Genomic DNA, 25,486 nt, shown 5'->3' on the forward strand with positions numbered 1-25,486 from the left:
CCCTTGTTGTGGTGACAGGCCTGTGCCCACCATCGAAACTCCTGTTGCAGGCAGGGAATGAGGGTAATGTTTCCAGGCTGTGGCAATGTTGAGTCCAAACACTTTTTAGATACCACTGTAGTTTCCTCATATGCAGTCTGGCATATGGAATTAGCAGAATGCAGGATGCCATGAAGCCCAAAGCCTGCAGAATCTTTCTTGCAGATAACTGGGTCTTGTTGCCAACATTTTTAAGTAAGAAGTCAGTTGCCTTTCTTTGTCTGGTGTGAGATAAGCCATCTGGGCAGTTGTATTTAAGCTTGCACGCAGGAATATTATCTCTTGAGAGGGTACTAGTTTTGATTTATTTTCGTTTACTGTGTACCCTAGGCAAATTAGTAATCTTTTTACAAATGCCAGATGCTTTAGTAGAATGTCCTTGTTCTCTGCTTGAATAAGGCAGTCGTCCAAGTAAGGATATATTTGAATTCCTCTTTGTCTGCAAAATGCAATTACTGGTGCCAGGCATTTTGTGAAGACCCTGGGCGCAGTAGATAAGCCAAAGGGCAGTTCAGAAAATTGGTAGTGCACTGAGCCAGCTATGAATCTGAGGTATCTTCTGCAAGATTGTCTGATTGGAACATGCAGGTATGCCTCTTTTAGGTCCAAAGTTACAAGCCAAGCCGCCTTGCCCAGCATGGGCAATAGCTGCTGCAGAGTCAACATTTTGAATTTTGGAACGTCCAGAAATGTGTTCAGAATAGACAGGTCCAGTATTGGTCTCCAGGCTTTGTCCTTTCTGGGTACCAAGAAAAGTATCACGTAAAATCCTTGCCCCTGCTCTTGCTGTGGTACTAGCTGAATGGCCCTCATGTCCATGAGGGATGAAACTTGCTTTTGTGCCTCTGCCCATTGATTGTGTGGCAGGTCTGGCATACCTTTTGCCCTTGGCAGGGTGTGAAAGTGGAACCTGTAGCCCTGAGACACTATGTTCAAGACCCATTTGTCCTGGGTGATCATGTGCTAATTTTGTGAAAAAAGTGCTAGTTTTCCCCCTAAGGGGGCTGCCAAAAGATAGGTGCTTGGTTCTGGCAGAGGAAGTCATTGGGACTGTTTCCTGTATGGCTGTGATTTGTCGTCTCCGCTTTTGGAGGTAGAAGCACCCCACTGTTTAGGCCTGTATGAGCCTTGGGGCTGGGATCTGCCTCTGGGGCATCTGTATCTGCCTCTTTGTGGCCTGTCTGACATTGGAAAGGTCCAATTCTTTGTAGGCCAGTTCCTGCTAAATCTGGGTGACTGCACCTGTAAGAAATCCTTAACTGTCTGCATAGATTTAGCTTTGTCCTCCATTTTCTTCAACACCTCTTCTGCTTTAACACCAAACAAAGTATCATGCTGTAATGGAGCATCTAATAATTTTGCTTTCACATGATCAGGCAGATTCTGTTCCTTTAACCAAGCATGTCGCCCAATGACAGAACCGTAACAGCGGCCCTGCAAGAGGCTTCCAGAAAATCAAAACCACATTGCAAAGTATGCCTTCCCACTTGTTCAGTTGCATGCAATAAATCCTGCATTTCCGTATTTTCTGCACATTCAGAATTTGTTAACATTTTCTGTTTAAGCAGTGACAATAAGTATTGCTGATATTTAAGCATATGAAATTGACAATTTAAAGCCCTCACAGCCAAGGTAGCAGAAGTGCAAACCTTTTTCCCCCATCTATCCAGTGCCCTTGAATCCCTATCAGAGGGGATAGGGTTTTTTGCAGTGGAAGCCTCGACTCCTTTGGGACCCTAAGAAATAGTTTCTGGGTCAGCAGCAGGATTTTTATAAATAAATTTATGTGAGTCTGGAATCCTGTAGTATCTGTCTGGCTTAACAGGTGCAGGGGGTAAAGAGTCAGGGGACAGGCCGGACTCCGAAAATACATCATCTACAATGTCTAAAACAGGAGGGATAGCAAGAGGCCTGTGCTGAGGTAGTAAAAGAAAATCTCTAAGCCTTTTCTTAGATTCGGAGTAGTCTTGGCTCTCCCAGTGGAAGTGCTCCCTCATGGTATGCAGGGTTTCCCCAAAGGAATAATCCTCAGGAAGGGAGGCTGAAGAGATAAGATTCTTCAGTATCGGAATCCTCATAGGGAGGGAGAGAGTATTCTTGGTCAGAAGAGGAGTCAGAGGAAATGGAAACCTGATCTGAAGATTCATATTCTGTCTCTTGCCTAGGCCTCTTCTCTGGAGGGGGATGGGAACCCCTGATCAAAGTAATGAGGTCTTCGGCCATTTTGAGCATCTGTTTTTTAGGCATGGAGGCCTGTCCATGGGCTTGCTGCACTTGTTTCTTTGTCTTCAGTGGTGCTTTAGTCTTTGCCTTTGAAGCTGTAGTCGGTTTTACATACAACTGTGTAGGCCTAAAAACACCCTCAGAAGCCGATGCCTGCTCAGCGGCTCCAGACCCATCTGAGGGAATATTTTCCAAGTGTCCAATACCTTGAGTTTCCAAAGGCCTAGTCTGCTCCACGTGGGAGTCGGAAGCAGCCTGCGGCTCTGAGGTAGCGGGCGTCAGAGGCTGCGAAAGCGCCTCACTGAGAACCGACGACTGGCTTAGAAGAAGCCTCGTCGTCAGTTTTGTACCTCGGATGCCTGTCCTTTTCCTTGCTTTTCTTGTGAATTGCGGTACACGGATGGCTATCCGACGACATCGTGTAATTAAATCTTCGGACAAAGTAATGAAATGCAAAATCGTACCGACGCTTAATAGTGCGTTGGTTAAATCTAGCACAAAATCTGCAATTAGCTACGTTGTGATCAGGGCCTAGGCAAGGAATACAATAAGAATGGAAGTCCTTATGAGGTATTTGCTTCCCACAAGAAATACAATTATTAACTTTTTCTGACATCGGTCTGGAGCAAGAAAAAAGTTTCCCCAAAGGGGTACTTAGCTTTAAATGAAAACTTTGGATCTGAAATTCAAACAAGAAAATCTCAGGAGTCGGCTGACTGGCACTTGTGAACTGCTTCGGGTAACGCGCGGCAAGAAAGACTTAAGAAAATGGTGTCGGCTGCATCTTTTATACCCCTTGCGCACTGACGTCAGGGAAGAGGTGACAGCAACGGACGCCGGACCACGACTTTGGAATTCAGGCCGACTGCGGGTAGCCAGCCAGCAGGGTAACTCAAGAGTAATGACTGCAACAGTGAAACATGATGAACATCTGCACTAAGTGCAGTGAGCCAGCAAAGAAATGAAGACCCATTTACAGTATATTAACATGGCTTTGAGAGCAAAGGTAGGTCTGCTGCTTGCAGAATGTGGTTGATAAAAAAAATGTGATGACATTCTAAGGAGAAAATACAGGAAATTAGATAGAGACATTCGGGAGTATCAGGAAGGTAAACACTATCCACCACCTAAGCAGTTTGATCAGGTGGAGAGTTCAGAGTGGAACTCTTGTCCCAACTTTCAACAGCAGGGAAGAGTCCGTGATAATTTAGGGATTGAGGAAGGGAATAATATTCCCAATAGTGTTCAGGAATCCCTACTCCGTAGATCTGATAGATTGCGTAACAAAAACTAGAACAACCACCATTTTTACAAGGGGAATTATCAACAGGAGGGAGGGGGGTACAGGGAACATTTACTGCATCTGATGTTATTAAATGTGTACAGGTTGACGATAATGTTCAAGCAGTTTCTAGATCTGGCTTCATGTATATAATTACAGTAATTTTATTGCCACTGATGAATTTCTGACTTGTTTGTACAAGGTTTTAAATTTGTTCCTAATAAGAAAAGTAACTTGACTCAGGTCATGTCGGACTTAAAAATGTTTATTCGAAAATTGCATCTTGAAAACCTATTTGGTAATAACCAGAGCCCTCCTGAAGTGGATGTACCCAGGAAGAATAGTACTTTTAATCCCCCTATTTACCCTCAACTTAAAAACCTTGAAAATGTTATGGAAAATGAAATTAGAAAAATGTTTGAAGGGAATAGGGTACATTCCAAATTAGATATCAAACAAAGACAAGTTTTGAGACAATTATACTCGGATTCTTCCCTTAGTGTCATGGAACCTGACAAGGGTGGGGGTGTGGTACTTATGGACAAAATCATTTATGAGGGTAAAATGTTTTCCATTCTCAATGACAACAGTAGGTACAGTAAGGTTTCTATTAATGAAGTAAATATATCATACCATAAAATTGATTTAATACTTAAGGACCTGTTTGATCAGGGTGCCATAGATTTTAAAACCTTAAACTTTTTGGAGAATAATACCCCGAGGGTACCATCAATTTTTGGGATACCCAAGATCCATAAATGTACCAAGGATCCCCCCCTTCATCCGATTGTGGCGGCTGAAGAAGCCAAAATTTCACCTTTAGCTAAATTCCTTGATTGGAAGATGAAGATGTTATGGCGTAGAGATGTCTACTTACTGAAAGATTCTTGGGAATTTTTGAGTAAAGTGCAACATGAATTTAACTCACCTGAGTTAAAATTTGTTATGGTGGATGTAGTTGATCTTTTTTCAGTTATTCCACATGATGCAGGTCTTACTTGGATGGAACAGGCCTTAAGAACTAGACCCGAAATAACTGAAAATGAGATCTTTGTGTGTTTGGAAATTGCTGAATTCGTTTTGAAAAACAATTTTCTGTTTTTTGAAGGTGAGTTTAAGCAGGAAACTGGAGTGGCAATGGGGGATAATTGTGCCCCAATACTTGCGGACATGGTAGCATCTACTTGGGAAACGAAATGTATTCATAACTGTCCATATGTCCAATGCTGGGTTTTATATACCAGGTATTTGGACGATATCTGCAGTTTTTGGATGGGAAGTTTGGAGAAATTAGAAGATTTCATCAAGTATATTACTCATACTACCAAGTTCTTTCAGCTTACTCACCAAGTTAGTTTTGATTGTGTGGATTACTTGGATGTTCGTATGAGCAAGGGTTCAAATCAACCATTCACAGAAAACCAACTTTTTCGAGCACATACATTAGTTTTACTATTGCGCACCCCTTCTTTCAAAAGAAGGGGATTGTTAAAGGCCTGTATGTTCGTACTAGTCGCATGACATCTGAAGTTGATTTTCAGTTGCAATGTTCCTTGTTGAGAGACATGTTTTTGGAATGAGGCTACCCTGATGTTTTAATTTCTAGCATTAATCAGGAAATAACAGAGGGTAGGAAAGACAAATATAGTCCCATATTGGGAAGGGGTATTGATTTTTCAAACACACATGGAGCGCTCAACAGTACAGATGTAGGTTACAACAGGGCCTTTATCACTAATTTTAGTGGTAATGCACATTACATCAAAACAATTGCTGAGAATGAGTGCAAAAAATTCTTTGAATTGACCGATTTGCCGAATCTTAAAAATAAACCAGTCAAGGTGGTTTGCAGGAGAGGACGAAACATTTTATTGGAGAGGACAAATTATACACCATCCATTCCATCCCTGTGCTTGATCATTTTTTTTCTAGTTTTATAGTGTGTTGTCTGCATTTGGCAAATGGCTGTGAGTTTTGCAATTCCAAGAACACAAAATACCCCAAAAATGAATAAAAGGAGAAAACAACTAAAAAACATCAAGAACCTCCAGTACAAAAATGAAACTTTAGCACAAAAAATGTTTATTTGCTTTAATCTACCATAGAGTTCTTCAGAAAACATCTTTCTGAAGAAGTTTGAAGTACTGGAGGTTCCTAAGCTTGTCTTGGTGGAGTTTTGCAATTCAACCATTTTTAGCTACACTGGTTTCTGCAACCTTCTACACACTTCATCCTCCACAGTTAGACACTTTAAGCCCCATTTGTTAGATCTTCACATCAACATTATTAGCATACAAATATAACAGCAGCCAATCTGTACTGCGAGACAGCAAAATCTAAATGTAAAAAGAAGTTATGTACTCACCATAACGTTCCATCTGAGTAGGTACTTCATTAGTCCGCAACCTGTGGGAATAGGATCCGACCTCAGATCCGAGCCGGCAGCTTTACTAGCTAAAAGATCCGAGCTCCTAGCTCCTCTCCTTTACCCACAATCCCCTACTGCATGCTGCCTTTCCTCAGATCAAGTTTGCTTAATCCAATAACTAATACCCTCGACAGAGGACCAAATAAAGCCTAACCTCATGAAACAATCTCAATCACGATAATGGTTAGGGGGCATGGAGGGGGGGGGTCGGTTGCAGACAAATGAAGTACCTACTCAGATGGAACGTTATGGTGAGTACATAACTTCTTTATCTGAAGTAGTTACTTCATTTGCTCTGCAACCTGTGGGACAGAGTCCCCCAGCTACCTAAAAACCTTGGGCGGCCTTTAAGGAAGGATATTCCGAAGCACAGCGGAGCCAAAGGAAGCCCTACTACTGGATATCATATCCAATTTATAATGAGAAATGAATGTATGGGAAGAGGACCAAGTAGCTGCTGAACATATGTCGTCCAGAGGAACCCTGGACCAGGAGGCTCCTGATGTGGCTATGGATCGGGTTGAGTGGGCATGGACTCCGATAGGAGTAGGTTTACCTGAGGATACATACGCATGAATGATGCATTGTGATATCCAATTTGCTAAGGTAACTTTGGAAATAGCTCTACCCATGGCAGATTTGGCAAAGGACACAAACAACTGATCAGCCTTGCGAGTATCCTTCGTCCTGTGTAAGTAAAAACATAGCTGTCTATGTACATCCAACTTGTGTAATTTGTATTCCCCTTTGTTCTGAAAGTTGGGAAAGAACACTGGTAAATTAATCGACTGATTAATATTTGACTCTGAAGCCACCTTTGGTAAGAAGGAAGGGTTAGTCCTGAGACACACTCTATCCTTATGGAAAATTAGATAAGGGGGTTTCATGCAAAGGGCTTGAAGTTCCGAAACCCTCCTGGCTGAAGTAATAGCAACTAGAAAGGCTGTTTTCCATGATAAGAACTTTAAAGGAACTGAGGCGGCAGGCTCAAAAGGTGGGCTTGTCAATGTTTGTAAAACTAGAGTTAAGTCCCATGGTGGGACTGCCGTCTTAAGTGGTGGTTTCAAGTAGAGAAATGTCTTTCAAGAAGGTTTTGCATATCTTCGCAGAAGCTAAAGATCCCAATCCATCCCCCACATGAAAATGGGAAATGGCTGCCAATTGTACTTTAACTGTAGATGCACTTGCTCCTTGATGAAAAATGTGACACAGAAATTCAAGAACCGTCGGGATAGGAACGAAAAAGGGATCCAAGCCCTTGTCCTTAGCCCAGATTGAAAAACGCTTCCATTTACTACTGTAAGTTTTTATGGTAGCAGGCTTGTGAGCCGCTACCAGAATGGCCTTTACTGGTGATGAGATGCCGGGAGTCCTTGCCATCAGTGGAACTAGATCAACCAAGCCGCGAGCTTGAGGTTTACCAGATTCGGAGGTTGCAATCTCGCAGGATTCGAAATCAGATCCGGAATGGGATCTAAGATCCATGGAGGAACTACACTGAGACCGCAGATATGGGAACCAGATCTGGCGAGGCCAGAATGGGGCTATGAGGATAATTCTGCTCCCCAACTGACATGCTTTCTGAATGAACTTCGTCATAAGAGGAAGGTGGGATAAGCATAGAGGAGACTGGGTGGCCAAGCATGAACCAGAGCGTCTCTGGGGCTCTCCCGTGGTGGGGGGGAAGTATCGGGAAAAACTCGCTGCACTTTGTGTTTGACGGAGAAGCAAAAAGATCGCAGCAAGGTAGACGCAACTGATGGTTTGAGAGACCACTCGTACGGTGTGAGGATCACACGACTCAGTTTGTCAGAATGTTGGACCGACCCGGAATGTGCGTTGCTACCAGAAAGCGGTTGGTGGATATTGCCCACTCCCAAACTCTCACAGCCTCCCGACAAAGGGGATAAGATCTGGTTCCTCCCTGTTTATGTACCAGACTACTGCCATGTTGTCTGTTTGAACCGCAATAGTCCCTAGAGGAAGAAGGCCGTGGAGAGCTTGCAACGCCAGAAGCACCGCCCTCATCTCTAGGACACTGATATGCAAAGCGGTCTCTAAGGGGGTCCACGTGCCTTGGACGGTTCTGCCCGAACAATGCCCACCCGAGGCGAGAAGCATCCGTGGTCAACGTGGCTTGGGGCGGGGGCATTATGAAGGGTCTCCCTTCTCACAGCTCCCTTGAGTGAAGCCACCAGAGGAGGGAGTCCCTGCAAGCCCTGCTTAGTGGAATAAGGGTGTTCACTGGTTGTAGTAACAGAGATCATTGGACTTGGGAGGGTCCATTGTAGAATCCTCATTCGTAGACGTGTGTGTAGACAAAGACTGATTGCCGCCGCCATAGACCCTAGAGGACTAACTCTGCCGAAGGAGCCGGGTTCTGAAGGAGGGCTAATACCTGATAAGACAAACTGTTCACCCTGTCCGGAGTTAGTAGGGCCTGAGAGATGCGAGTGTCCAATTTGGCCCCTATAAATTCCAGAACCTGCACAGGATGAAGAAAGGACTTTTGAAGGTTTACCGAGATGCCGAAACTCTGGGCAAGAGTTAGAGCATAATCCCTGGCAACACACAATTGATGCCTGTTGGAGGCGGTGAGGAGCCAGTCGCCTAGGTATGGAAAGACCTGAATGCCCTGGAGTCTCAGGTGGGCTGCAACCACTGCCATGACTTTGGTGAACACCCTGGGGGCTGAGGTGAAGCCGAATTGAAGAGCCCTGAATTGATAATGGCTGGCTCCCAGCCGGAAGCAGAGAAACCTCCTGGATCGTCTGTCCATCAAAATGTGGTAGTACGCATCCTTGAGGTCTATGGAGCACATCCAGTCATTCTCCTGAAGGAGGGGGAGAATTGATTGAAGAGTGACCATCTGGAATTCCTCTTTGGGAATGAACAGGTTCAAGGAAGAGAGATCTAGAATCGGTCTCAAATCCCCCGTCTTTTTTTGGCACCAAAAAGAACCTGGAGTAATAGCCCAATCCAAACTGGTCTGGGGGGACGTGCTGGATGGCTCTTTTTTCTAGCAGCTTTGAAATTTCTGAAGCTGCCACCTCCTTTTGATCGGGTGGGACATCGGGGAGGAGCTTCATGGGAGGGGGAAGATTTAGGAAGGGGATGAAATAACCTCTGGATATGATTCGGAGCACCCATCGATCCGTCATGATGGACTCCCAATTTAGTAGGTGCTCCGACAAATGCCCCCCCCCCCGACTGCCTCCAGAGAGGGACAGTCGGGTAAGCCCTCAGGGCTGTTGCGCGGGTCTATCCGAGAACGGTTCTCTAGACCCGAAATTACGCAGCCCCCTCTGCCTCTGGGCCGGTGTCCACCTTGTCCTCCTCTGCCTCTGAAGGACGAGGGGTCTGAAGCTGGACGGGACTGCTGAGACTTCCGGAACCACATCTTCTTTTGTCCCCTCTGATTCTTCGAAAAGGATCGCTGGGGATTAGAGAAGGGGACTCTGACGGCAAACAGTGTCTTCCCGTCCTTCTCACTTTGGACCAGCATCTCACGTACGGTCTTGCCAAAGAACGAAGAACCGTCAAAGGGAGCATTCGCAAAGGATGCCTTAAAGGGTTCCGCGAAATCGCAAAGGCAGAGCCAGGCATGATGCCGCAAGACGACCCCGGCTCCGCTAGCTCTAGCAGCCTCCTCCGTAGCATGGAAGAGTAGCTGCATAGACGTGTTCGAGATAGACTTCAGAGTGGCCTTACGAGTCGAGAAAGTCTTCTTATCCTCGACCATCATGGACTCCGGGGGAGCTGCAGCGTATTCCTTTATTAGGTCTCGCTGTAGCCTGATAATGTGTGCCATGTAGTTCAGCGCCCTTACAGAGAAGGTGGCTGAAGCAAACATCCGCTTCCCAATGTGGTCCAACGCCCGAGATTCCTTATTTGGAGGGTGGACCGAGGAACTCTCCTGCGCGAGTTCCTTCTTCGTGGCAGCCGCCACCAACATGGCATCCACAGGTGACCCCTTACACCAGGCCTGCCTACCAGAGGGAGGGCTAAGAATTTTGTCTGGCCATCTGGGAATTGGCTCCACGGTGTCGGGCTCCTTCCACGCCTTGGTAGTAATTAAGTCTACCAGGGGGTCAGCCGGAGGGGACACCCAGGAGGTAGACGGGCCTGCCTCAAATGCCTCCAGAAACACGGACTCGTCAGAGGAAGGTTTTTGGGCAGACCAACCCCCTCTAATTCTCAACATTTCCATGATGTCTCCAAAGGAGACATCCTCAGGGGGTGACCTTGGGGAACCTTCCCCTTCTTCCAAATCCATGTCTGTCGTGAGGGACTCAGGGTAGTCCTGGTGCCTCCTCTTACACTTCCGTTTGCGAGGAACCTCCTCGGTGGGACTATCAGAGGAGGGCTCACCTACGGGGCCCTGTTCCTCTAAGGGAACTAACTGGAGGGTTTGAGCAGGCTGTCCCAGTGGTCGGATGACGGAGAATAGACCCAAATGCAAAGGGGGAGAGGGAGGATTTGATGCCCTGACCGCAGATCTGGAAGACCTCGACAGAACCCTCTCCACTACCTCAAAAGCCGAAGGCGAGCCACTTTCGCCAGGCTCCGAAAGCAGTCTCCTCCTCTCCGAAGCAGGGATCGGTGTCGGAGCCGAAACGGTCTGATCCGAGAGGGAAGTGTGCTCCGACCTGAAGGGCGCCGAAGACACACCAACCCCAACGGATCTGACGCTCGGCTCTCAGCCCCGACAGCTAGGATCTGACACGCTCGAGGGTACAGTCTGCGTCGAAGCTACTGGAGCTATCGGCACCGACAAATCCCCGGCTCCGAAAGGGCCCAGATCCGATGACTCCAAAACCCGAAAACGGGTTGGAGAAGGAGTGATCGGAACAAAAAGGGGGACTGCACTGCCATCTGAGGAGGGGTGGCAGGAGCACCCCCATCTGCATCTGAGTCTGCAGAAATCGACGCATCATCCGATCCATGTCCGCGTCGGTCAGGCTTCTCTTAGACCTAGAAGATGACGTCTAGGCAGGCCGGGAGGGCCGCCTCGACAACGTCGAGGGAGACTGGTACTCCTCCTCCGGCGAGAAATAAGGCGAACGGAGCCGAGAAGGAGAGGATCCGGGGGCCCTTGTGAAGGGACTAGAGACTTTAGATGGCGGGGCTGAGGGAGGAGTCTCAGCCCGCCTTTTATGACTCTTGTGCTTCTCCTTTTCTTTATGTCCTTCTCCCTAGAAGAGGCAGACAATTCCCCTGAACCCTGCACAGCAGAGGGAGGTTGAGTCCCAGGCAGAGTGGGGGGACCTAAAGGTATAGGGGCTGCGGTAGCAGCCTGTGCCTTAGAGGGAGAGGAAGAAGTGTCCTGCGGTAACAAGCCCCACCAGGATCAACTTGTTCTTCCTATCCCTGATGGCCCAGGGGTTAAACGCTGCACATATCTGGCAGCTAGTGGAAAGGTGGGCCACCCCCAGACACAACAAGCACTGAGTGTGGCCATCAGCCAGGGAAAGCTTATGGCCACACTCAGTGCATTTAGAAAAGACGGCTTTGGGCCCTTCAGCCATCACAGTAACACACCCAGACACTATAGGGGAGGGACAGAACACAACGACCAAAAAACTAAAAATTACCACAAAAAATTTAAACTAAGACTATAACTCGATGAAGGGGGCTAAATCACTCACACACTGACAAAAAAAAAAAAACAACTTTTTGTCTAACTTTGAACAAGATATATAGAAACGATCTCACCCAAGCCTAAGGAGCTCTTCACTAGTAGCTTCTTTCAGCCGCGGCAAACTCGATCTGAGGAAAGGCAGCATGCAGCAGGGGATTATGGGTAAAGGGGAGGAGCTAGGAGCTCGGATCTTTTAGCTAGTAAAGCTGCCGGCTCGGATCCGAGGTCAGATCCAATACCCACAGGTTGCAGAGCAAATGAAGTAACTACTTCAGATCTAATAATAATGAAATAAAATATGTAGTAGCCTATCACTGAAAAGAATAGACTCAAAAGAGATTGGCAGAAAGAACACCAATCAACTCTCATGAGGAAGCTCAAACTATCTAAAAAAGGGGGTGAGATTTAATCACAACCTTAAGGCTGTAACCAGATCTTAAGTTTTCTCAGATTAAAGATAAATCATTTAGTTTACTTTCCTGATGTCACTATTCTTCAAAAGCAAATGCAGAAAAGAAATAAAAAACATAAAAATCAAAAATGATCACAATGGCACATTCCTACCAACTAACAAAATGACTTCATAAAAATAACACAAGCTCATGTAAAATAGTTGTTTTACATTAAAATGAACATGTTTTAGCCTTGCTCTGCATCCTATGTTCCTTCTTCTTGCTGTGTTATTATAAAGAACCTGGACTTCTATTTTTAAGAGAAAGTAGAGAAAATGCAGAACATCATTTTAGGCACATCATGCCATGATGCAAAAGGTAAGCAAAATGTTAGTTTCAAAATATTTTAATTACAAAAAGTACATTGAGTTACTAATTTATGCAGCAGTGGTGCAGCAGTAGCGTTGTTGCCTCTCAGCAAGAGGTTCTCCCATTTGATTCTCGGTTGGAGTGCGGGGAGTGCCTTCTGTGTGGAGTCTGCATGTCCTCCCCGCGGTTTAATAGGCGTTCGAAAGACATGTGGAAATGGGCATGCCTTCGCTGAAGGTTGAACGTCGAGCTGGCACCTCAGCGTTCGTGAAAATCTACTGCCAATCATTAGCGGACCGCAGTTCCGCTGTGGTGACCCCTAACCGGGAAAAGCCAAAAGACAACAACATTGAGTTACTATTTTCCCATATATGGAGTATGCTCCAAAATTACATGATATACTGCTTGGCTATAGACTGTTTAGACTACCTGTCAAATTCTAAAAGTGGTAGTGTTACCCTAATAACACAGAAACACACTCAATAACATGTCATACATATGTGTGCTTATAATACAAAAGAATATGTTTCATATTTTCATAGGTTAGTACTAGGCTAACTGCCCTTATGGGCCATTTTAAGCCTAGCCAATTACCCCATGTTAGAATCAAGCCCTGCAACTTGTGTTTCTAAGGTAAGCACCTTAACCGTTACACCAACCTCCCACTCCCCATACCAGCTGTGGAATGAAAAAGACCATCTTCTAGAGGCAATGACTGAAATTTTCTATCCTGGTACCTCCAGCTTGAAAGAATTCAGAAATGTATCTGGTTACTGCACACTTGGGGGCACAAATACCTCCCTAGGCAGCACATAACATAACCCATTTGCTGAATAAGAATAACATATTCACCCCTGGACTCCACAGTTTGACCTCCATGCATTAAAATGACAACAACCTGAAAAGAGAAACACAAGAAAAAGTAATACACTTATCTAACAGGGAAATCCATATGGTAGTTCTTGATGGAAGCACCGTTTTTAGGGTAATAAATATCACATGCACAAAATCTCCTTGTATGTCAAAACTGATATGGTAAAACATGCCCAATATATGTTCAACTCTGGTGGCCTTTTAAAATACATCGTTACTGCAAAGAACTCCAAAGCAGAAATTTAAAAACATCGTGAGGCGAGAGACAAAAGAAGGCTAAAAGCCTCAGAAGGATAGGTTCTGAAGAACGAGGGAATCAAAGCTGTCCCAAATCCTGGGATCAAAATCTAAGTAATAATGCCTTCCGAAGGTATGAATAGATAGCCAAGTGGTCATAGAACAAATGGTGGCACCAATGACATTTTGAAGTAAGCATTAGAAGTGGTCACACATTTTGATTTATATCTCCTGTTGATAAGTATGATATATTTAGCAATGTCCCTGGGAACAGCTTGCTCAGCCCACTGCAAAGGAATGCAACTTCTTAAGGCAGTGATGATCTACAAACTATGACTGTCTCTCTACTGCAGAGACTGACCCCACAAAGACAACAGGAAGATGAACAGACTGGTTTAAAAACAGTTACAAAATCACAAGACAAATGTGTCCATTCGATAATCAAGAAGCCATGAGGTACTTGGTGAAACTCTGACATCTTCCTGTCCTTCACATGCCAGCCAAGACAGTAGATAGGACTGGAAACACCGTTGGCTGGAGCTGTTGTCTTTAAAGGTTACTTGACAGGCACAGGAGAGGTGCAAGACAATGTAATTCTTGATTACCTTCCAGGGTTTGTAAGGCTTCTTTGAGTTGAAGTAGGGTCATAGGATATGACAGTGGAGAAAACCAGTTTCCTCTTTAAGAGGTCATCCTCCACGTCTTGAGAAGGCAGGCTAAATAAAACCTTCCCATTAACTGATCACTCACGATGGGCCGCTTAGGCTTCTCCTCAAGAAAGGACAACTTCAGCCAGGCCAACCTGTGGTGGTACATGTCTGAATTGGCTGCCCAGTTATAACACCAGCACTGTCTACACTATATTAGGCTAAGTGAAAGATAAATCTGGTCTTTTCCTCAAGTTCAAACTCTGAGATGAAAAAAACCTTTTCCAGTGTTTAATCCTACGAGGAGGACTAGAATTAGAATCTGGATGTGGAAGACAAACAGCAAAGAGCATAAACGCCATCATGGCAGAGCACAATATTCTCTTGGTCGGGACTTTAGATATGTCTGGAGTCAAGCTGGCAAAATGCTGCTATTGCCTCTGGTCATAGGCTTGACTGACACTGATCATGATCTTGTAGGCCTGACTGACACTGATCGTGATCTTGTAGGCCTGAAGGACACTGATCGTGATCTTGTAGGCCTGACGGACACTGATCGCGATCTTGTAGGCCTGATGGACACTGATCGCGATCTTGTAGGCCTGACGGACACTGATCATGATCATGTAGGCATCTGCACAGTCATGCTTTGCAAAGCTCTCGATTCAATAAGCTGAGGGTTTGGAGATGGCATTTACTTTTCAAAGCCAAGAAACAAATGGCAAGTACTTCCAGGTTACAAATACTGAATCTGCAATGAATGGATTTCATGGGCAGAAAGACTAAAAACTCTTCTTTCTTCACAAAATACTAAGTAAAAGGTTTTTGGGGATGAAATGGATCCACAGGGGGAAGATTCAAAGCTCTCCTTTCTTCCCAAAATACTAACTGATGTAATTTAGGGCACCTGACAGGGCACTAGCTTCTCAGAGACTGTGGACTGCCACAACAAAAATGTGGTGCAGGCAGGCTCACTCTCAACTACAACACATTCCTGCAGAAAGGACAGACACACAGCATATCTTTTTTGCTTGGCTACCACACCAATGCCAAGTTTCATAATCTTAAAGGCACAGGACTACAATTTCCTGACTATGGACCAAGACAACCTCAAGCTGAAAGTTGAAATGTGAGTTACATAACTCATGTCAATTTCATGAGACCTAAGACAGTGACGGAGTAATAATGTTGTTAACATAGTTGATGACGTACTAATTTTTGGCCACACCAGATAACACTAATTCAAAACTATATTATTCAATAAAGATAAAACAGCCTCTAGCTGAATAAAAGTATACAATTTGCATTGCAGAACTGATATACGTGGGTCATGTCATAATGTTAGAAGACCTAAAACCAGCCTGCCAAATTAGTTTACCAAAATGGAATTCACCAAAATATATGATATGGAATAGTAATAGACACCAGAACAAAAAAAAAAGAGTTTTGAAATGCTTAAATTGTAACTGATGTATCACTAAACTATTCTGATATGGGCAAACTCGTCATACAATAAGACTGTTAGGAGGACTCATGAAAAATAGAAAATTCACCCCTTAAGGACATAAAAAGTTTCAGCTACATGGCATCTGAATGCCCACAGACTTTTTTATAGGTCTTTAATAAGGTAGCTGTATCCCACTAACTGCAGACATATGCATGTCACCCTTCTTATGGGCTCATCAGACAGTCTTGCCATTTTCTGAAGACACACAGCTTTTAGAAGGGCCTTATGTCCATAACATTGGGGTGACTGTAAAATTTCCAAAATAACAAATGAAAAGGTCACACAGAAAAGTCAGATGGGTAAAAAACATCAAAATGACACTGGTAAACTAGAGACTTCACTGTTTGAACACCTTACACCTCTCCTCTGAATGACTGAGGCACAGAAATAACGTACTCCAGCTATGATAACCTTTCCAGAAAGCAAGCCCATTCCAGTGGAGGCTTGTCTTTCATATCTTTGGGGAAGATGTGCACTTCTGCTGCTGTCAGGATGCTCACTAGCAGAAGCTGGAGGGGGGTTCACAAAGATGCCTGTCACAAAACAGAGTGAAACATGGTTAGATGCTCAAGAGTACCATGCATGGGAGCATATTTGGATGCACAATAAACAGAACTGTTCCCTCCTTTTTACAAGAGAACTGTTCTTCCACTTTCAAGAACATGTTTTGAGATTAAAAAAATAGCTGCTACAAAATATCTTCTCACAGGTTGTGAAAGAACACACAGGATATTAAGGGATTAACACTGGGTGGTTTGCAGTAGAGGTAAATATCTTTCAAGGAAACTTCTAAATTGTTCAGTTTCTCTTTTCTCTGTACAACACAATGAGATGCTGGTTTAGTTGAAGGACAGTAAACTCGGTCACTTGTTGGTAGATTTTGCCATCCTGAGGGACTTTCCAAGGAGAAATCCTCAGACCAGTAGTCAGTTGAACTGGAGGAGGAGGAGTTTGCCCCCATCTAGTTCTAGAAAGCAAATCTGAATTTCTTCATATTCTGCAACTGCAGAAGATACTAAGGTAGAGAAAATAAGATACTCATTTTGTGACCTTCTATTCCATTAGAACAACCCTCATGGGCTCCAGGAATAGGAGCAGAAATGCAGCTGTGTATAGTGGCTAGGAATGGAGCACATATCACGCCAATGGTAAGATGGGAGTGTCAAAGTAACAATGAAGGGCTAGACATTGGGTTATGCACCACTGCTGAAGACACCTGAACTAATTCTTGGCAGGGGTTTTGCATTATGGGTTAGCCTTCCTCAGTGATGCTGGGAAAACCAAAAGCTCAAATATGGGTGAAGGTGGTTCAACGTACAGTGTTCTTGGCCCTCAGTGAAAAGTCTCAAACAGATATGCAGTCATGCATCTGGGATTTGAAAAGCTTGTTCCTTGCATGCTTGTGAAAGTTAAAAAAAAAAAAAAAAACTCCTGTGAGCAAAAGGAGGCATCAGCCAATACCTAAAACTTGTTCTCAAGAGTGGATACCAGGGTTAATTAACTTCTGCTGTGCTTAGGAAAAATGATCTGCCCTGTTTCTCCATAGAGGACAATGACACACACGGAGTAAAAGTCACAGTAGGCACAATGGACTACAGTAGCTCGGTCTGGAGGCTTTAGTCCCTTACATTGCATCGACAAAGTTTCAGCCTGTGACACTGACGAGCCATATTGTCTTGCCCTTCCAAAGGGAAAACAGCACTGTTGCTAAACTCAAGGCTACCAGCCTGGGTTGACTGGGGTAAACAGTTGTCAGTGTAGAAAAAAGTTGTGCGGTGATCCCTGTACATACACAGGCATAGCACCATCTGCGATAGTCTTAATTCACAACTTAAAGGCCACAAAAATATTTGGGGTTCTATGTTTCTTAGGCACTGAAGAAGAGAAAGTACAGTTTTGTACCTACCGAGTGCTAATACAGCTGCAGTCATAACAGATGGTTTCTCCTGCCATCAGGCGGGTCCTCGGTCGGCCGAATTCCAAAGTCTAGGTCCGGCGTCGGTTGTCGTCGCTTCTTCCCTGACATCAGTGCGAGAGGGGTATAAAAGAACCAGCCAACGCCATTTTCTTCAGTTTTTCTTGCCCCAGATGTCAGGTGCCCCCAGAAGGAAGGCAATACATAAAATTATGAAGTAATGCAATGCAATATAATCAAAAAACAGTAGTTGCAAGCAAATACACCATAAAAGAATACCCCTATAGGGGAAGGAGGGAGAGAAACCTGGACTGCAGCTGTATTAGCACTCGAACATCTACATTTATGGTAGGTACAAAACTGTACTATGTTCATCGTGCATACAGCTGCAGTCATAACAGATGGGTAGAATCCCAAAGCTAAGAAAGGGGTGGTAGGCACTAGGTGGAACTAGGAGGAGCCAAAATGCCCTGCAAGACTGCAGTGGCAAAGCCTGCTCTAGATTTGGAGTATAATGGTAGGTTGTAGTGTTTGGAGAAGGTATGCACAGAACTCCAAGTGGCTGCTTCCAAGAAATCCTTGGTAGGAACTCCTCTGAGGAAGGCTGCAGAGGTGGCTGTGGCCCTGGTGGAATGAGTTCTAATGCCTGTAGGAACAGTTTTGCCATGAAAGGAATAGCAAAAGCATATGCAGTGGGCTATCCATTTTGAGATTGTCTGCTTGGAAATTGGCCTTCCTGGAGCTCCTACCGCATAGGCCACAAAGAGCTGTTCTGATTTTCTGAAAGGCTTTGTTCTGTCCAAATAATAACGCAGTTGCCTGTGGATGTCCAAGGAATGTAGTAATCTCTCCCCTTTGTTGTGAGGATTGGGATAAAAAGTAGGTAAATGTATGGCCTGATTTAAAGCTACCCTGGATACCACTTTAGGTATAAAGGACGGATGGTTCGTAATGAAACTCTGTCCTGATGAAAGATGATAAAAGGCTGGACAGCCATGAGGGCCTGTAGTTCTGAAACTCTACGAGCTGAAGTGATAGCCAGAAGGAAAGCTGTTTTCCAGGACAAATATTGCAAATCTGATGAAGCAGCTGGCTCAAAAGGAGGCAAAGTCAGTTTTTCCAGAATGAAATTTAGATCCCAAGCAGGTATTGGTTGTTTCCTTGGAGGTCTTAAATTCTTAGCCCCTCTGAGGAACTGTCTTAAAAGAGGGTGAGAGAATAAAGGAGGATCAGTGTTGTATTCTGCAGAAATGGCAGTGGCATGGATTTTGATGGAGGAAAACGAAAGTCCATTGTTTAGCAGTTCAGCCAAATATTGTAGTATTTGAGGTAAATTCAGTTTTCCAGGGTTCTGGTCCTTTTTCTCATTCCAGACATAAAAACGTTTCCATTTTGCGGAGTAAGCTTTTCTAGTTGATGGCCTTCTGGCCTCCAAAATGACATCCTGCACCTCCTTGGAGAGCAGGGCCTGCTGTGATGCTAAGGAATCTTCCATGCGGCTAGATTGTGTTTTTAGCTGACTGTGAAGAGTTTTGAAGCTGTGCTGAGTCAGAAGAAGAGGCATTAGAGGCAGGGTCCATGAAGGGGAATGAGTCAGGCTCCTCAGGAGTGGGTACCAGTGTTGCCTTGGCCAGTCCGGAGCAATGAGGATCATCTTTAGTCTGTCTGCTCTGGTCTTCAATAGGAATTTGGGCAGCAGAGGAAGAGGCGGGAAGGCATAAACTGTCATTGATGTCCAGCTGAAAGAGAGAGCATCCACTCTCCAGGCCTTTGGGTGGAAGGTCCTCGAGCAGAATTTTGTCAATTGATGATTTTTGTGGTAGGCAAAGAGATCTATGTCTGGCCTTCCCCATTCTTGAATTATTTCTGTAAAAACTTTTGGATGCAACATCCATTCATGTGGATCTGTCATATTCCTGCTTAGGTTGTCTGCCAGCATGTTTTCCTTGCCTGGCAAGTACTGTGCTTGTAGTTCCATTTGCAAGTCCATGGCCATGTTCCAAAGTGATATGGCCAGTCTGCATAGGGGATAGGAATGTGTTCCTCCCTGCTTGTTTATGTACCACATAACTGTGGTGTTGTCCGTTCTTATCAATAGTTGACCTGGTTGTAGCAGGTCCTTGAAAGCTATAATAGCATTTATTACTGCTAGCATTTCTTTTTGATTGACGTGAAGGTGCTTTTCTTTTTGGGACCATTTGCCCTGAACGCACCGGTCTGTCATGTGCGCCCCCCAGGTGTAGTCCGAGGCGTCTGTTGTGATGACTTGATTTGCTTGAGGCTTGCTGAATGGAAGACCTGTGTTTGCTTGACATGCTTGAGCCCACCACAGAAATTCCTTTTGCAGACATGGAAGTCGTGGTATTATTGTTTCCAAACTGTGGCTGTGTTGAGACCATATGTTTTTTAGGTACCGTTGTAGTTTTCTCATTTGCAGCTTTGCACATGGGATTAGCAAGATACAAGATGCCATGAATCCCAGAGCCTGCAGGATTTTCCTTGCAGTCAGCCTGGTGCAATTTGCCAGTGTTCTGAAATATTGAATTAGTTGCCCCTGCTTCTCTGACGCGAGGTAGGCCATCTGGGTGTTTGCGTCCAAATTGGTACCCAGGAAAATTATATTTCGAGAGGGTATTAGCCTTGATTTCTCTTTGTTGACTGTGTATCCCAGAGAGTTTAATAACATTATTACATAAGCCAGATGTTTCAGAAGAATGTGCTTGCTGTCCGCTTGGATCAGGCAATCGTCCAAATAAGGGTATATTTGTATCCCTTGAAGTCTGCAGTAGGCAATTACTGATGCCAGGCATTTCGTGAATACTCTGGGCACAGTAGATAAGCCAAAGGGCAATGCAGAGAATTGATAATGGGTTGAACCTGCAAGAAATCTGAGGTATCTTCTGCAATTTTGTCTGATTGGGACATGCAGGTATGCCTCCTTGAGGTCCAATGTTACCAGCCAAGACTCCTTGCCCAGCATGAGAAGAGGTTGCTGTAGAGTGAGCATCTTGAATTTTGGTACAAGTAGGAATGTGTTTAGGATGGAAAGATCCAAAATAGGTCTCCAAGCTTTTCCCTTCCTTGGCACCAGAAATAGCCTGGAATAAAAACCTTGACCTTGTTCGTGTGTAGGTACCTCTTGAATAGCTTTCATGTTTATAAGATCTGAAATTTGCTTTTGTGCCTCTGCCCTTTGATTGTGTGGCAGTTTTGGCATGCCTCTCATTTTTGGAAGGGTATGAAAGTGGAATTTGTAGCCTCTGTTTATAATGTCCAGGATCCATTTGTCCTTTGTGACAACATGCCGATTTTTTGAGAATAGTGCCAGCTTTCCTCCTAAGGAGGCTGCCATTTCTGACCTGGTTGGCCTGCAAAGGGGAAAGTCATTGGGTTTGCTTTCTGAAAGATTGTGAGTTGTCTTCACCACCTCTTTGTGTAGGAGCTTGCCATTGTCTGCCTCTGTACGATCCTTGTGGTTGTCCTCTGCCCCTCAGGCACCTGTAACTGCCTCTTTGGGGTCTGTCCATGGCAGGAAAGGACCAGTTTTTGGAAGGCCAATTTCTACTAAAACGTGGGGGTTGAACCTGCAGAAATTCTTTCACAGTTTGCATTGATTTAGCTTTTTCCTCCATTTTTCATAATACTTCCTCAGCATTTGCCCCAAATAGTACATCCTTTTGAAGGGGGGCGTCTAGTAATTTAGCTTTGACATGATCAGGCAAGGTTTGTTCCTTGAGCCAAGCATGCCTGCGTATGACTGAGCCTGTAACAGCAGCTCTACATGAGGCCTCTAGAGCATCAAAACCACATTGTAAGGTATGTTTACCCACTTGTTCTGCACTATGCATCAAATCCTGCAACTCCTTCAAGTCTGGTTGTTCAGGTTGTGACATTTTACTTTTCAATTGAGATAACAGAAACTGTTGGTATTTTAGCATATGAAACTGACAAGGCCCTCATGGTTAAGGTAGCCGAGGTATATACCTTTTTTCCCCACCTTTCTAAGGATCGGGAATCTCTCTCGAAAGGCAATGGATTTTTGGCAATGGAAGCCTTAACTCCCTTGGGTCCCTGTGAGATGGTTTCTAGGTCAGCAGCATGGCTTTTGTAAAGAAATTGGTGTGAGTCAGGAACCCTGTAGTACCTGTCAGGCTTAACTGGAGCTGGAGGTAGAGAGTCCGGGTTAAGGCAGGCCTCCGAGTAAACATCATCTAGGATGTCCAAGACAGGAGGTATAGCCAGAGGCCTGTGCTGGGGTAACAAAAGAAATTCCCTGAGCCTTTTCTTGGAATCTAAATAATCCTGGCCTTCCCAGTGGAAGTGTTCCCTTAAGGTATGCAAAGTTTCCCCAAATGAGAAATCCTCGGGGGGGGGGGATACAGAAGGAATACACTCCTCTGCATCAGAGTCTTCAAAAGGGGAGTAAGCCTGTCCCTGATCATCAGAATGTTCTGAAATAATGGATCCCTGATCAGAGGAGGGGGAATCTTCCTCCACTCTGGGCCTTTTGTCCGGAGGTAGCGGAGAACCTCCGATTAGAGTAATTAAATCCTCAGCCATTTTAAGCATCTGTCTCTTAGGCATGGGGCCTGGAGATGGGCCCTGTGTAACTGGTCTCTTAGGGTGCATGGTTGCTTTAGACTTGGTGAAAGCCTTGATGGAGAAAGAAGAGGAAGGTCTGAAGACACCTTCAGTGGAGGTGGACCTGTCCACATTCTGTGTTTCAACGCCAAGAGTGGCTTCGGTATCTGTAGTCGGGGTGTGGGCCGAGGAGTCTGCGACCTCGGGTACAGGAGACACCGCCAAAGATGTGTCGTCGGTAGTCAGGGGCTGCGTAGGCGCCTCACTGAGAACCGGACCACGTGTAGTCGGCTTTGGCGTGGTGTCGGTAGAGGCCGCGGACCTCGAGTGTCGATCCTTGTCTTTGCGTTTTTTAGACACAACCGGTGTCGGAGTATCCGATGACATGGTATAGTTAAATGCTTTCCCAAAAAAATGCCGGGCGAACTCCGCCCGACGCTTAATAGTGCGTTTGTTGAATGTAGCACAACAGTGACAGACCGAGATGTCATGGTCTGGGCCTAAACAAGGTATACAAAGGGAATGGAAATCCTTATGTGGTATTTGCTTCCCACAAGAAATACAATTATTAACTTTGTCTGATATCGGTCTGAGGCAAGAAAAGTTTCCCCAACGGGGTACTTAGCTTTTAAGAAGACTTCGGTTTTCCAAATTTTTCATAATCTCAGGAGCTGGCTGACCGGCACTTGCGAACTGCTTCTGCTTCGGGCACCGCGCGGCAAGAAAGACTGAAGAAAATGGCGTTGGCTGGTTCTTTTATACCCCTCTCGCACTGACGTCAGGGAAGAAGCGACGACAACCAACGCCAGACCTAGACTTTGGAATTCGGCCGACCGAAGACCCGCCTGATGGCAGGAGAACCCATCTGTTATGACTGCAGCTGTATGCACAATGAACATCTGCAAATGAAGAATGCTAGGACGAGATCCAAACTATATGAGTGGCTGGAATGAAATGGAAACTGCTGCAGGTAGTTGCTCCTTAACAAAGGTGCAGGAATGCTGACAAAAGGGACTGTGACGCTATAAGCACACAGACTTGGAATTTTAAAAGCTATTTGAAAATGCACAGAATATAACAAGATTTCATGCACTGCAGAAGGCTCCTTGACAAACTGCATGGTGCCTTTTATGCAGTAACAGGAGTGAAATGATGTTAGAACTAATGTCAGGATGAAGATTGTTGGAAAATTAGAAGCTGGTAAGCAGCATCCACCATGCTGAAATCTAAGATCTGCTACAAGATATACAAGCATTGATAACAAATAGTGAATCTGACCCCTGAACTTTTATCAGCAAATCACTGATTGAGCATTTTGTTCACTTCCCCAATTACTCCAGCTCTTCAGTTATGCAAACAAACTCAAAATGTACCTACTTACTGCATGCAGAAAGGTCTGCCTGCAAATTTAGCAAGTGATAAGAAACACGTATAACAGCAAAACTGAAAATCAGAAATGTTATGGACCCAAGGAAGGTTACAGCACAAAAATGCAGCCTTAAAAAATGTTAGTAAATATCTACAAAAAATGATGGCACACTCACAGTGTGTTCACTGACAAATTGCTTTGCTGATTAAACTATCTCAGCAGTACTCAGGTAACAATATACTAGAGGCTTATAACACATGTTCTGGGAGATTCCCACAGGATGAATATACAACTTGCCTAAAAAATAAATCGGAGATTTATTCATCTTACCATCTTCATGTCTCTGGAGTGAATCAAACTGGGCTTGTTCCCCAAGATGTCCCAGATCTTTACAAATTTATCTTCTGATGCCGTCACTAAACACCCTTTGACTTGGCTGCTCAGTTCTAGACCTATATATGAAGAGAAAAGCATTGAGATTAAATGATTTTATGCACATACAGCCCTCCAGCAGTGCAATAAGACCTGTGTTTGTACTATGCATCTCAACATACCATTCTATATGCAGCTAACAATTACAAAAACAGCACCTCCTATAAATGGATTGGGAATAGGGATATAGGACAAAGCATACAGTCACTACTAACCCTATAAACAAATGCAAAATAAAGATCCACCCACAAAAGCTGCAGTTAAGGGAAACCTGCCAGAAAACTGAATTTCTTTTTCTGTCCTGCACTCCATCTCTACAGTCAATCGCAATATAAATGGGACTTGCTTCAAAGGAAACCACTGGCTGATGAAGGCAGTAGCAAATCTAATATAACCTAAGAGAGCCCTAACATATATGAAGGTAACGCTTCTCAATTTGCAACTACAGCAGCATCTCTTGTCAGTATCCTTAACCTCAACTATGTTCTTTTACATCAATAGCTTTTACTAAAAGGAAAGGTCAGAGTTGAGGGCAGATGGGACTCTTACATGAGACACCACTGGCAGTTTTATTATAAATTAAATACTTAAAAGGCATTATGTAGCATTGGTACAACTTTGATAAACTTCACAAGTGTCATTCTGTCTCGCAGTGAAAGAGTGGTTGCATCAACATTAATGAAACAGCACAAGAACGGTAGTGGTTCTGCACTAAGCCCAGAGATCCCTTTTTCAGGGATGACCTGTTAGTACAGGAAGTTATATGACTTGCAAAGGTTCATAGAGTGAACGGACTCTGAAGATTAATCTCAAGGTCCAAAGCCCAATGCCTTAACATACATACTGCACTGATTTGTTAGAAAATCCTGTATGAGCCTCTACCTGCAGGAATTCATATCTCTAACTACCAAAAGATATACATTCACAACTAGTCTTACAAAAATTAGTAATGGTTCCCAAGCGGTGTAGTCGGACTTCATTAATAGAAAAGTGACAAACCAATATGCAAACTTGCTAGGTCAAGCTACATATCTTGGATAAAAAAGCTAATAGCACTTCTGAAAAAGGTGAGTTTATTGATTTGCTCAGATGGGGGAAAAACACAGCTATAAAATTTCATATACCTTTGCCCTTACAATGATGCGCTAACTCTGTAGAGCAGAGGGATAAAGCTCTAGCTACAACATAAATGCTACAGGAGCTGGCTACAGAGAACAGAACTGATATGCCAAATTCTGATGAGCAATTATGGGGTTGGGGACAGCAGCACTGTCTTCTGCAATGCAGGCACTGTGTTACAGTGATGGAGGACATGGCTAGGATACCCTTGCCAAGTGTTGTGTACGGTGTAGCTTGGGATGAGCACACATGCAGAAGGGCTGGTAATTAAATTGCCTTGACATTGCTGCAATGGTTGTCCGGATGATGACCTAATCACAACCAGCTCAAGTAAAAAGGGATTAAATGGGTGGGTTAATGGTCAATGAGCGGAGGAAGAAGGAAGACCCTTATGAGTCCCCCCCTCCCCCACAACACGTTTGCTCCTTGACT

General features: G+C 44.5%; 1 protein-coding gene across 2 annotated transcripts in view; it reads right to left on the reverse strand.

Moving 5' to 3' along the window:
• The window catches only part of PWP1 (PWP1 homolog, endonuclein), a 630,765-nt gene that overhangs the window by 199,496 nt on the left and 405,783 nt on the right, over nt 1-25,486 (reverse strand). For both annotated transcript variants that reach the window (XM_044087585.1, XM_044087586.1), the window contains one exon: nt 23,834-23,955. In XM_044087585.1, the coding sequence (XP_043943520.1) occupies nt 23,834-23,955 (122 nt within the window). The remainder of the gene's footprint in view (nt 1-23,833; nt 23,956-25,486) is intronic.

This window comes from Protopterus annectens, chromosome 11.part0, assembly GCF_019279795.1.
Source record: "Protopterus annectens isolate FY-2018-M chromosome 11.part0, PAN1.0, whole genome shotgun sequence".
NCBI classification, from domain to species: Eukaryota; Metazoa; Chordata; order Ceratodontiformes; family Protopteridae; genus Protopterus; species Protopterus annectens.